This window comes from Sphaeroforma arctica, assembly GCF_001186125.1.
Source record: "Sphaeroforma arctica JP610 unplaced genomic scaffold supercont1.1537, whole genome shotgun sequence".
NCBI lineage: Eukaryota > Ichthyosporea > Ichthyophonida > Sphaeroforma > Sphaeroforma arctica.
Window position 1 is genome coordinate 1 of NW_014039021.1, and position 14,020 is coordinate 14,020.

Below are 14,020 nucleotides of genomic sequence, written 5' to 3' on the forward strand. Positions count from 1 at the left end.
TACATATTATATATATGAATTATTTATATATATATATATATTTATATATATATAATATATATATATATTCCTATGTATGAGAGCTTATTCTGAGCCAACTTCCACTTCCGCCACCCTTAGGCAATTTTATCACAAACAAAAAGACAAAGACCGACGTCTGCGAACTTGGGTAAACCTTATGGCAGAGCGCTTGGAGCAATCGGGCAGCGATGCGAATGCTTCATACGCAAAACAACTACGCGTGGTCATTGCCAAACTGGTATGTATATATCGGGGCCTCGTCAATTGGCGTCTACCAGCCAACATAGCATGCCTTCAAAAGGGCCAAAAAATGTCTTGCCACACTAGTAGCTGCAGTGTACTTTACAAGTCAAGCGTGTTTGTTTTATGGTGAATTCTGCGTACACCGATGTTGTCACATAAATGGGTTGTCATGGTTCCCATTTCTACTCGCATAGCTACTACAGACATACATGTCACATAAATGGGTTGTCACGGTTCCCATTTCTACTCGCATAACTACTACAGACATACATGTATAAACGGATACATCTACTGACTCTGGTGGTGTAAGACAAGAGATATTGCATCGTAGTGAGCTATCGAAGATCGCACGACCGTACCTGTAGTTAATGACCAGGTATACTGTGGCGTGTGGCCGGGCTGTGGATTGTTGGGTTAAGGTCTTGGAACTCTAGAAATAGTGGAACTCTGCATGTCTTTGGATAGTGTACAACACGCTGCAGTCTATAGCCGAGATGGTATTGACATGCTAATCTATCTGGACTCACTCTGAAGTCACCGACTCGATCTGACATGTCACTTCCACGCATACTGTATTACGTACGTGATATACGTAATAATGGCAGTATTGGTGGGTATAATAATATGATATTATTATACCCACCATTATTACGTATATGATATCATCATATCCACCATTATTACGCATATGATATTATTATATCCACCATTATTACGTATATGATATTATTAAACTCACCATTATTATTTATATGATATTATTATATCCACCATTATTACGTATATGATATTATTAAACCCACCATTATTATTTATATGATATTATTATATCCACCATTAGTACGTATATGATTTCATTATACCCACCATTTTATTACGTATATGGACTATTATACTCACCTTTATTACGTATATAATATTATCATACCTACCAATCATACCCACCAACAGAACAGCATTGATACTGATTCCAGGAATACAGACGGGAAAAGTGAGGAGCAGGATAGCGATGAAAGTGGAGAGGATATTACAAAACACCCGCAGCTGTAAGTTTGGCTCTTGTTGTTTTTATAGTTTATCTCTAGTTGTTCATAAAGTTTGTCTCTTGTTGTTTATGCAGTTTATCTCTTGTTAGTCATATAGTCTAGTCTGTCTCTTGATGTTTATATAATTTATCTCTTGTTGTTTATATGTCTCTTGTTAGGTATATAGTATATCTCTTGTTAGTTATATAGTTTGTCTTTTTTTGTTTATATAGTTTATCTCTTGTTAGGTGTATAGTTTATCTCTTGTTAGGTGTATAGTTTATCTCTTGTTTGTTATACAGTTTATCTCTTGTTAGTTATATAGTTTATCTCTTGTTGTTTATTTAGTTTGTCTCTTGTTGTTGGTATAGTTTGTCTCTTGTTTTATATATAGTCTGTCTCTTGTTATTCATATAGTTTGTCTCTTGTTATTTATATAGTTTGTCCCGAAAGCTGAAATTTAATGATATCGTCCTGATCACGGGTCGTTGTGAAAGTCGAAATCATATCACGGTATACTTTCAATACACTTTCCCTGCGTAAATAGATTTTAGATTTTGTGCTATAATTTTTTTTTGCATTTTGCGCTGTAAATAGATTTTTAATTTTTGTGCTATAAATAGATTTTAAATATGCAACCCGCGAATCGCCCCTCATGGCGCTCATGAATTAATATTTTGTGTAGATGTGTGCTGTTTTATTGATAGAGAACACGCCTGCATACTCTGAACGAGTTATGTAATCGCTGCGTTTCAGATGCAAACGTAGTGTATGAGCCTTGTATGTGTATATACGCTTAACGGTGGAGTGTACCCTTGCGACGGTATCCGTGTCTAGGAAGTTTGTGTTGTAGAGTACGATGGGAACTCGGAAATGGCCAGTCACAGTAGACACGCATGCAATTACCGATATACATGTGAATGTACATACATAACCAGGTCTTTCATTCCGATACGATGTCAATGATTTATTCGTATTCAGTAGCAATGGTTTATTCAGATATAATCGCCAATGTTATACTCATTGAATCTCTCGGCTTGGGCTCATTGTGTGCAGATAGCATACCAATGCATACCGATTATCTAAACGCCATGGCCTGTTCTGTATCCTGCCATGCCTATCCAGAGCTCAACCGTGTTTCAATTCGCTGTTTAAGTGTATATGTATATACATATATATATATATAGACTAGATGAATCGGCAATAGCACTCTTCCAAACTGCTGTTTAAACGTTTATGTATATATATATATATATAGACTGGACGAATCGGCTATAACACGTCCAATTCGCTGTTTAAACGTGTATGTATATACGTATATATAGACTGGACGAATCGGCTATAGCACTCGCGTGCGAAGGACTGGGGCGGTCGGAACTGTATGCTGTGGAGCACCAGTTGCACCGAATGAAAGATCTACACGAGGCCGAAGAGATAGAACGTCAGGTGTGGGCGTGTGAACTATCCCGTTGGTTGTTTATGCTCATATGCAGGGTTTAGGGTTAGGGTTTAGGGTTAAGCGATTGGTCTGGGTGCGTTCTGTTCTCTGCACCTGCTGTGTATCTTCTCTTTGGTAGAGTTTGTATCGATGCCCTCTGTGCGGTAGGTAAGCCTGTGGTTGCTGTCTCTGTCAGCTCAGCTTTCTATGTCTTGGTTGGCTTCAGTTGTATTAGGTTGGATTGGGTAGACTGTATCTATATTCGTGGCATTGCTATTGTTGTGTTGTCGTCGGCTCGTAATGGACTGTGACCCACATGTTTAGGGGTGCGACTGTGGGCATCTGGGTGGGTTGTAGGGTGTTGCCATGTGTGCCTGAACGCATCGTAGAGCTCTGTGGATGAATGGAGCCCTACGCTTGTAGTTGTAGCTACACCTATGGACATACAGCAAGACAATGTATGCACGGATGGTACACAGCGAATGCACAGGAATGAGTGACGTGTAGCAGCTGGGAGGTGGGGGGGGGCGTAGATAGGGCTGGGTTATAGAGAAGTACTATGACATCAACTGGACGGGTTCTATCACCTGCGTGAATACATTCAGCGTCAGATCGACGCTCCTCATTCCCACCCGATGTTCTCGCCCATATTAACACCCCAGATGCTTATTCCCACTGATATTATCGCCGATCTGTACACTCCAGATGCGGAACATGACGACCATCATCAAGCAGCTCTACCGCCGAGACACGCGTATGCTGCAATGCATGGAGGTGCTTGGCACACAACTGCAGGCCTCTGGCGACCACAAGCTGTGGATAGACACGTATCAAAGCATGGCCCAGCGCTGCGGCACGGACGAGGCCAGTATAAACAACAAGGAAAAGGCGGCGGTAGGTAAACAGATCGAACTGGACCGGTCCCAAATGGACTTGGCGGCGGGTGCGGGTGATGCGAAGGGTGGGTTGACCCGTACGCTGAGTCGGTCACTGAGTAACCTGTCGCGCTCGCTGTCGAACCTGAGTGCGAGTAATGGGAATGCGCCGGGCGGGAGCGGAAACGACGTGGCGAATACCGGGACGAATACCGGGACAAGAAGTGGTCGCGGTCCGGGTCAGGCCCAAGCCCAGGCCCAGGCTCAAGCGGGTGCGAGTGGGGAAGCGGGCGATAGTAGGCAAACTACGAGTGGCAGGGGAGCGAACGAACGCGGTAGCACCAGTAGACGGACATCAGCGTCACAGACCAACGGCCAAGGCGACGCAGCCGCCAAGGCTAAAGCCGAGGCCGAGGACGTGGATGTGTATGGGGGTGGTAGACCGAATGGGCTCAGTAATGCCAGTGCTGCGGTTGGTAGTGGTGGAATGGGTATTGTGCGAGCCAGGCGACGGTCGTTGGAGATGGCTAGGGCGTCGGATTCGGCGCGGGCGTCGTGCGTCGGGGACGCAAATCCGGCGCGTGACACGCGACGTGGCCGTAGGCACGCGCGCACACAGTCGCGCGAACGGCCACGGTTGGGCTCGCGGACAAGCACTAGCTCGAGTGCGAGTACCAGATCCAGGGATGGGGGCGATACACATACACGCACACAAAGGAAGAGCCAGCAATCGAATGCAGAGGATGGCAAGGGTGGTGTGCGGGAACGGCGGTCTGTAAGTGTGAAGTCGCAAGACGACGGTGTGATGGGGACTGAAATAACGAAAGGGATAACAGCCACTGAGAGCGCGTTGAGTGCGACCAATGCGGCGGAAAGCAGCGCCAGCAGCACGCCTTTGGATGAAACGGCGCACAGTACAACTGATGAGACTGGGGCAAGTAGTACAACCGAATCGGCTGTGGAAAGTACAGCCGATGCCACTGTGGAGAGTGTAACGGATACAGCAGCCGAGACATGTATAGCCAATACCACTGTGCCCGGCACAGCCGAGACGACTGGAGATAAGGCAGCCGGTGTAGCTGAGGCACGGACGGCAGAGGCACCCACACATACGGCTGAGCTTGACACAGCATGTGCACCTGTGGAAAATGCGACAGGTACGGCTGAGGGCAGTATAGTAGACCCTGTGATGAAAAATGCCACAGATGCGACTGTGGACAGTAGAGCCGATACAGCTGTGGAATATACAACAAACCCGGCTGAGAAGGGCACCGACGATGTACCTGTCGACAATGCCACATCAACAGATACGCCCGTGAAAATCGCAGAAGACCCGGCTGGGGAAAGCCCAGTAGATACAGTCGAGCAGCGTACCTCAGGTAAGGCTGTGGACGATCCAACAGACACAGCTGTGGAAAGCTCACCAGCGGCAATTGCGGATAGCACTGATAAGGCCAGCGCACGAGTGACGGCAGAGTCTGACGGCGACGACTGCGATGCGGTGGAGCGAAGGGGTAGTTGAGACTGAGACACTCGCATACATTGTACATCTCAGATGAATTAGTAATATAGAGGAGGCTGTGCAGACTTTGTTCTGATTAAAGTGGTAGAGATCCCGTTCACCCGGTGTGCTGGGTCATATCTACCAAAACTTTCTGGTTGGGCTTAGTCGGCGGTGCGGACTAACATCTGGGGAGGTCGGTCATGGACCACTCCAAAAATGGATTGAAATTCGAATGCTAAGGATAGTAATTGGCGTGTTTAATCGCAAGGAGCAAAATTAGCGTTCCAAATCCTCTATAGACAAATGATGTTGTATAATGAGAATTCGAAATAAAGTAGGTGGAATCCCATCATGCTATAGAGCCAGGAGTACTGTGTAATGAAATACAGTGTATTACCTTCTTTAATATTCCTTAGCTATGTATAGAGGACCCTGATCATTCCTGACTACAAATAGTGGCGTGAAACGTGCATTAAATTTCTGCTAACATATGGTGCTGTTGAAGTTAACTCTCCTTCTCCTGTAGCAACACACGCGTGTGTGGCAGACGGAAGATACCAAACCTTAAGCTAATACCACTTAGTACGCAATCTAAAATGAATGTCATGGAATAGAGTGCGGTAATTGGCTATAGCGGATCAAGTGTGGTCGTTGGTTGAGATCGAGAACAATGCGTGGTAGGCAGTTGTCGAGAATTAAGTATGGTAGTTGATTATCGGACGAACATTGATGTAAGAATTTGAGCGGTAGACGGCAACTTGCAGGTAGGCATCTTAGAAAAACCCACTATCAGATGGTGATGCGGAATGCGATCACCACCGGCGTTCATCTCTGCCGGTTGAGAAGTGTGTTAGAGTTACGATCGTTGGCAACCTTATAGAGCTTGTTGCGATGGATATTTAATAGTGTGACACTCGGCTCATGAGAAAACAGATGAGAAGCAGAAACAAGCGTTTGAGCATGTAAGACTGCGTATCCGAGTCAGTTAGCGAGATTGCGTCTTCAGCTGTTTTGACCAATTTGATAGAACATGAAGTTTTAAGTCAATATGAAACAAGAATACACATATATGACGGTTGCATTTGTGACAAGAGAGTCCCTATCAATTTCTCTGCTGAAGGGGGTAGGCTTAAACATAATTGTTATGTCCCACCTGCGACGATACATTTGTATTTATTTGCCGATATGCAAACGTACAACTCATATACAAAGGTGTGTCGGACATAACGATTGCTTTTATTCTTTCCGGCGCTATCCAAGGCACCCGGTAGTTCAACACATTACATCAGAATGTCTCGATGCACTATTGAAACATAGGTCATGGGCTGCTAATCCTGTTTCAATCTCACGTGTTCATACCAAGCTTTGGTTCAATACTCTACTTACTAGCGAGTAGCAACATGTCAGTCAAATCATATCAGATAATTCCTACGCTACCATGACCCTCTAGAACGAGAGGAAGACTTAAAATTAACAAAAAAAATAGGGGATCGAACTAACGTCCGTAGGACACGCTACAGAGATATTAAATAAATAGCTCCCGCAGATGTCTGAGATAAGGATTACTGATGTGACACTTCTTATGGGTCTCTGTCTAAAAAAATAAAGAAAATAATCTCTCGCTAAAGGACGCCCGATTGAAAAAGCCGAAAAGCTATAAATAGATAATAAATACAAATCCAATCACGTAGTTACATAGTACCCAAAAAAAAATACTCTACTAGTACTGCTTATACATAGCCACCTTGACTTACTACTGCTTATACATAGCCACCTTGACTTACTACTACTTATACATAGCCACCTTGACTTACTACTACTTATACATAGCCGCCTTGACTTACTACTACTTATACATAGCCACCTTGACTTACTACTACTTATACATAGCCACCTTGACTTACTACTACTTATACATAGCCACCTTGACTTTTTAGGAGGGTATGTGGAATAATATAACATATATTAGAAATTTAAATACAGGGTACGAGTATAAAGGTGCGGTATAAATACAGGTCCTGTACGTTAAAAATATATACACATATTGGTACATATCCTCTTGATGCACAAACTTCTCGTAGATAGAAGCGTTATTCGGACAGACTTATTGATCGCAAAACAATTTGAACTAATCCACTCATAAGACACATACACGAGGAGGTAGACTATTACCAGAGAATGGATCAAGTTATTCCGGAATCGCTGCAATTCACGGCCGAGGATATTCCTCAGGCCGTGATGATACTACCCACCATTGACGCGTATGTGTTATATGCGCTCGCATGTATTGGGACTTGCATGGGAATCCGAAAGGCACAGGGTATGGTAACGGCCGATCATTGTCCAGTCTTGTACGATACTTTCACCGCACAAAACATTTATCTATACCTTTGGAAGGGGTTGGAATATTGAACAGTGTTTACAACTTGCACCATCGAATTGATTTTTTTGAGGCTTGTGTGGCACCAAATAGAACGTGTTACCAATGAACCTCCAGTGACTTTTTAACATTCTGATATATATATATATATATATATATATATATCTATACACACGCACACACACCATATATATATATATATACTATATATATATATATATATATATATATATATATATATATATATATTATACATGCATGCATATACATAACATTTTAAATTTATATACACATATACATATACTTATCCATATCCATATACGTATACGTGTACATTTCCATGTACATATACATATACATATACATATGCATATACATATACATATACATTGAAATTGCATATACAAATACATATACATATCCACATACACATGGACATACACATATGTGTACATATACATAAACATATAGAAATATTTACCCTTTTTTTCTCATTCTGAACCCAAATAAATATAACATGCACCGGTTTACAGAGAATGGGGTACGCCATGGCCGACTCTTCTCTGTGAAGTCACCGTACGCAAGCATGGTGGGATCAGTACTGTGCTGTGTATTCGGACAGGTATCCATTAGTCTTCTCACGGGATCGGCGTGTGCCACGTTTCAGCAGGGAGACTGGGCGCTAGGAACACCAATGGTTGCTTGGTATGTTCATGGTACTGTGCCCGTCTAGCTGCATTGGCCTTGCGGGTCACATGTTCCGGAAGAACACGTATATAAACGTTTGCTACAGCATGTTGTAACATCTGTGGGGCGTGTTAGTCTGGTTTGGTTGTTACTGATGATGAGTCGTGGGCGTTTCACCTCGGATCATCAATGGGAACATAACCACGCACACGAGTTGTACACACACACCTTGGACACCCTCAATAGCGGTATTACATTCATATTAGAAGTTTTTACGGGAACATACTTGTGTGTATGTGCATGTGCATGTGCATACATGTATGTGTTTGTATGTGTGTGTATGTGTGTATGTATATGTATGTGTATGTGTGTAGGTATGTGTATGTGTATGCGTGTGTGTATGTATATGGGGAATCAATCGCACAGGTAGAAACACTCGTACTCACAGTCAGGTTGTGGTGCACAGGTACATCGTGAACCATAGTCCGCTGGATATGTTTCAGTTCTCACGGGAACATACTTGTATGTATGTGTATATGCATGTGCATGCATGTATCTGTTTGTATGTGTATGTTTGTATATGTGTATGTGTGTATGTATATGTATGTGTATGTGTGTGTATACGTATATGAGGAATCAATCGCACAGGTAAGAAACACACCTACTCACAGTCAGGTTGTGTTGCACAGGTACATCGTGAACCATAGCCCGCTGGATATGTTTTGGGAGATAGTCGATCATCGCTACGTGTACCAGTTGCTGGGTCTGATTGTTAACCACAGACGCGTGCGCAACACACTCATTGGCTTCAACATTGCCAAGAGTACCTTTTCCGGATCGTGCCTGTCTTGGATCATTGGAGGCTTGCTCTACTGTATGTTGGTTTAAAGGTGTTGATGCGGCCCGCGTATTTGTATTCATCTATGTATAGATACTTGTATTTCTACTTTTATACACATACAGATACACATACATATACACATACACATATACACATACATATACATATACATATTCATACGCATGCACGTGCACATACACATGCACATACACATGCACATACACATGCACATACACATGCACATACACATACACGCATACACTAAAATATTCTAGCCATCCTGTATGACAGTAAGCCAGAACCACACGCGTTGGCCTAAAAATTGTCGTAAACGAGTCTTCCGAAACCTGTCCGACATGAGACTTTGTAGGCTTACTTAGGTGCGAATGTATATTCACAGTTATCTATAATTTTATACTCGTATACGTATATACTGGCATAAGTTATTGACATGCCATCTACCGAGTCTCAGGATTAGATACAGACGTATGCACACTACTCACATGGGCTCGATCATTGTCGAAAAAAACTTCCGAAGTAGTGTTTGGCCTGTCACTTCAGACTCACTGCGTATGCTGGTGATGGGCGGTAGACGCATGGGTATTCTCTTGCCTTCTGGTGCAAACCACCCACCCAATCTCCCCACACCCTCTATTATATTGTCTGTACTCTGGCTATAGAACTTGTTTCCATTCCTCTCGTCACTTTTTTTTGCAGCTGTAGTACCAGTAGCGAGAACGATGGTACGTACGTGTGTACATACATTGGTCAGTGACACTGAAACAGCGACGCTTTCAATCTGTCCGGTCTCTTAAACTAACCCCTATCTCCCCGGTTGTCTACCTGTGTGAACATGTTTGCTGTAGCGAGTGGAGGTTCGTACTTTGCAGCCTACGAGAAAGGAATCCGTGGAGTACACGGAAACAGTGAGCTGCTCAATCCAGGCCGGTAGGTTGGGCATGTCCATGCTTCGTGTCACACACTAGCCTGACCACTATCTACCCACTTCACTTGTTGTAGTTGGCTATCCGTGTCGCTTTAACCCAAGGCGATACGCTCTGTATTACCATGTTTTTACCGTCACCCACTAATTCACCCATTAATTTGGTCACCCACTAAGCCACCCATGAATGTGCTCGTTAGTTCTACTTAGGAGTTGTGAATCTCTCAACCCATGCCGTGACTACAAGTACTAATATATTAGATTGCCTGTTGATTGCTTCCTCCAATAGCATACTCCCCAGTTGCTGCTCGGTATATTCATAATGCACACTGAATTCCTTGTTAAACGGGCCCATAGGTGGTGTACCAACGGTACTCGCAGTGTCGATCTATTGCTGGGACTAAACTGGGTACCCATTAATTCCTCCTAACTTAACTATAGGTTTCTCAACCCATGCCGTGACGAATGGTACCAATATATTAGTGGTCCGTTGATGGCATGCACCAATAGTGCACTCGCCAGTTGTTATGCGGAGTATACACCGTACCCATTGAAAGGCCTTTTAAATGGCCCATAGATTGCATGTACCCCAGTGGTACCGTACCCATTGAAAGGCCTTTTAAATGGCCCATAGATTGCGCACCAGTGGTAATCGTAGTGCCAGACTATTACAGTGACTAAACTAGTTACCCATTAATTCACACTAACTTAGCCATAGATTTCTCAACCCATGCCGTGACGAATGGTACCAATCTATTAGTGATCCGTTGATGGCAAGCACCAATAGTGTTCTCACCAGTTGTTATTCGGCATGTACACCGTACCCATTGAAAGGCCTTTTAAATGGCCCATAGATTGCACACCAATGGCTCTCGTAGTGCCGAAACTGCAAAGCTCTGCAGCTCAGCCGGTGTTGGAAACGGTGGTAGAAATTGGCACCTTGGTGTGCTTAGCACCACCAAGTACGCATATTTAACCAAGTATTCAAATGAGCTTGGTCTAGGAAGCGTACTCAAATCCACACAACGTTTTGGTCTGAATAGAGATAGCTATCTCTCATTCTTGTCTCTTCTCAGTATCTATATAGCCATCACTCACATCTATGTATCATTTCTAGTCTATCCATTCGCCTATGATATAACTGGTGCATTGTCTTTTACCCTATACATGTGCAGGTCAACTCGCTCGAGTATTGTGTTTGGTATCTTCTACACTCTGTGTGAGCTAGAGGTATTGGGCTTCACACCGGACGTAGCAATGGTGCTGTGCGTTTACTACGAGATGGCTTTCGGTATTCTATCCATTCTCAGGTATGTAATATACCATCAACGTATGCACCTGCACCTTTGTGTATGTGTTGTGTGTTGTGTTAACCTCATGAAAAGTCTGCGTACTCTGGGTATACTTCCACAGTATCCAGATTAAGGCATACTTTGGTATCTCTATGGTAGTTATACATGATTTTCTATGGTAACGATGCAGAAGGGCTGTAAGGTGTAGCTTGTAGACGCGTCCTCTGCTTCCACATTCGCTATTTCACATGTAGTGTATATTTGTATATACCGCTATGTCTGTGCATGTAAGGTTTGTTTGAGGCATCCCTTATATCGGTCAAAGAAGTTGAAAGCACCTGTCGATTTCCTGGCCAACAATCATATTAAATATTTCTGTAAAACAACATTTGCGACTAATACAACATTTGCGACTACTTCAATACATTTGCGACTATTTCAATGCATACCCATCTTGCAATTCAACCGTTACTATCTCTACTCCTGATTGCTGGCGGTTGCCACAGGCAGCGCTGAGCAGACAAGGAGCCAAACAGCGGTAATACGTTTTCACGCATGTACTATAAGCTAGCCTAACTGCGAGTATTGTATTCAATTGTACCGATAAGAAGAAAAAGAACAGTCCGTGTGTATACAGTACTCGTTCAGATCAATACCATCCTGATTTCTCTCTCTGTCGAATCCCCAGTGGGAACATACTCGATCCCCTCGAGCCTGTAGTCAATGCAGTGTGCTTCCTCATGTGTGGGGAGATTCATTGGTTCAACCCCATTGCACCCGACACCGCTGATAAGACACAGAAAGCGTCTGCGCCAAAGACAGCGGCTGATCTAAGCAGCACACGCGCAGTCAACGCCACGGCCGCAAGTGATGTCCAGGACGAGGACCAGAAAGTCGGACATGACCGTCAGGGCCGTAAAAAGACACGCGACCATGAGGTATGTGTATTTATGGATGGATGCGTGTGTGTGTATGTGTGTGATGGTGTTGTTGTAGTTGAATTGCAAGCCCGTGTTCGGGTGAGATGGTCTGTTAGGTGATTGTTCTGGCGTGCCGCGATGAATGTGTGCGGATTTGCGCGTGCGCTCGAATGGGGTCTCATTCCTATCCAAATTAAGAAGAAGGGGTACTCGGAATAGGTAGCACTTGAACGTCAGCAATTCGAGATCTATGATCTGTGTGTATGTTTCCGGTGTGTGTTCGTGTCTGTTCTTGACCGAAGCATGAGTATAAACATGTATGCCTAACTATGAGAGCGTAAACCATAATAGTGTGCGTGGTGGGGTGAAGAATCGTGGGTATTGTGTGATAGTTCGGTGATGAGTGTATGCCGATGCCGGCAAAGATGGAACACCGGAGAATCAACATGCACACCCAAACATACGTGACAATATGTGCGTGCGCAGGCATACAAGTGTACACAGTTCCATGCTAACCCTCTGTGAGTCTCTCTCTTTTCTTAAGTATATTTATATCCGTATAGTTTATGAGTACTATTTTGTATGTGTTCGCCTGTACTGAGCTCTAAACGTGAGTTCAACCGTAAACGTGAGTTCAACCGGTCTTCTTGACGTCTTGGCTGCACTCTTCACAGACTAGTCACCGGCACAATTAAGATGAAAGAGAATGACGCTTGGATTAAATTAAAATATGAATCGTATTGTTCTGCACAGCCGATTCACACCCGGTTCTACGACAGACAGCGAAGAAGCGAAAGCTCGCAGCGAGACGTAGAAGGTAGCCTTAGTGCTGGGTCTGCCGAAATTGACCCCTCTGCAGCTCTAAATTCCAGTGTGAAAGGCGGTCGAGCAAACAAGAAGGCCAAAAATCCGGTTTTGGAACCGATAGCGACTCTAGAGCCACCAATCAGGACGGCTATGTCGAAAACGGGATCAGTATCGCTGTCACCAGGAGCACCTGCTAGACAACTGAGAAACCGTAAAGGAGCATCTACCGAGCTCTAGTCCAGATAATACTCAGAATTTAAAATTACTTTTGTAAAATTATGTATAATGACTTTCGCATTTATGTGAGGAGGAATTCTAACAAACATGATATCGACAAATTGAAATATGTCCATGTATGTACAACCATGCACAACCACGCACCTTTATCATATGAGTACACTATCACGCATAGGCGCAAGGGTTTATGTCGGATTCCTTCACAATATCATTGTTAAAATCCTTGAAATTTGGTTCAAAGGTTATATACACATGTTTATCCCACTTGGGTCTTCCAGACTCGAATACGCAGGGGAACCTATGTTTGAGCGTAACATCTAATACGACTGCAATCGCCTGTTACAGTTGAATTCACCGCAAGTTTCAGGGGTTTAAATCCTATATATTAAACCTTTGAACTTTTTATGTTTTTTTTAAAAACAAAACAAACCTCACGACGAGAATACAATAATGGACCGCCTCCAGCATGTAAAACCAACTTACAAAATTGCCGGCATTCCGACTGACGTTTGCAACCGCCTTTGCTTATGACTGACGCTTACCCATGCATTGCTCCTTTGACTGACCAAGGTTTGGGCGAATACTTAATGCAGCTGTGCTCGCTTGATACTATAAATTTGTTTCAATTCAGAAGGCTATGGCAAATTGTACTTTACCTTTCATACGCGTAAATAAAAGCTTGAATCCTGTAAATATCCAGCCGCTTACAATTAGACTATACACGGAGACACTATAAATACACAGGTATGTGATAAAATATAACTTTATTTTTCTTGTCTTGTTGCACAATTATATATAAATATACAC

At 43.5% G+C, this 14,020-nt stretch overlaps 2 protein-coding genes across 2 annotated transcripts; both read left to right on the forward strand.

Moving 5' to 3' along the window:
• Positions 1–115: 115 nt before the first annotated feature.
• Positions 116–5,470, forward strand: SARC_11116 (hypothetical protein). The gene is made up of 4 exons (XM_014294807.1): positions 116–259; positions 1,216–1,310; positions 2,615–2,735; positions 3,433–5,470. The coding sequence occupies exons 1-4, from the start codon at positions 179–181 to the stop codon at positions 5,122–5,124; spliced, it is 1,989 nt and encodes a 662-aa protein (XP_014150282.1). The 5' UTR covers positions 116–178; the 3' UTR covers positions 5,125–5,470.
• A 1,514-nt stretch (positions 5,471–6,984) lies between these two features.
• Positions 6,985–13,311, forward strand: SARC_11117 (hypothetical protein). The gene is made up of 7 exons (XM_014294808.1): positions 6,985–7,426; positions 8,020–8,191; positions 8,863–9,047; positions 9,881–9,962; positions 11,133–11,267; positions 11,938–12,187; positions 12,923–13,311. The coding sequence occupies exons 1-7, from the start codon at positions 7,285–7,287 to the stop codon at positions 13,211–13,213; spliced, it is 1,257 nt and encodes a 418-aa protein (XP_014150283.1). The 5' UTR covers positions 6,985–7,284; the 3' UTR covers positions 13,214–13,311.
• The last annotated feature ends 709 nt before the right edge of the window (positions 13,312–14,020 follow it).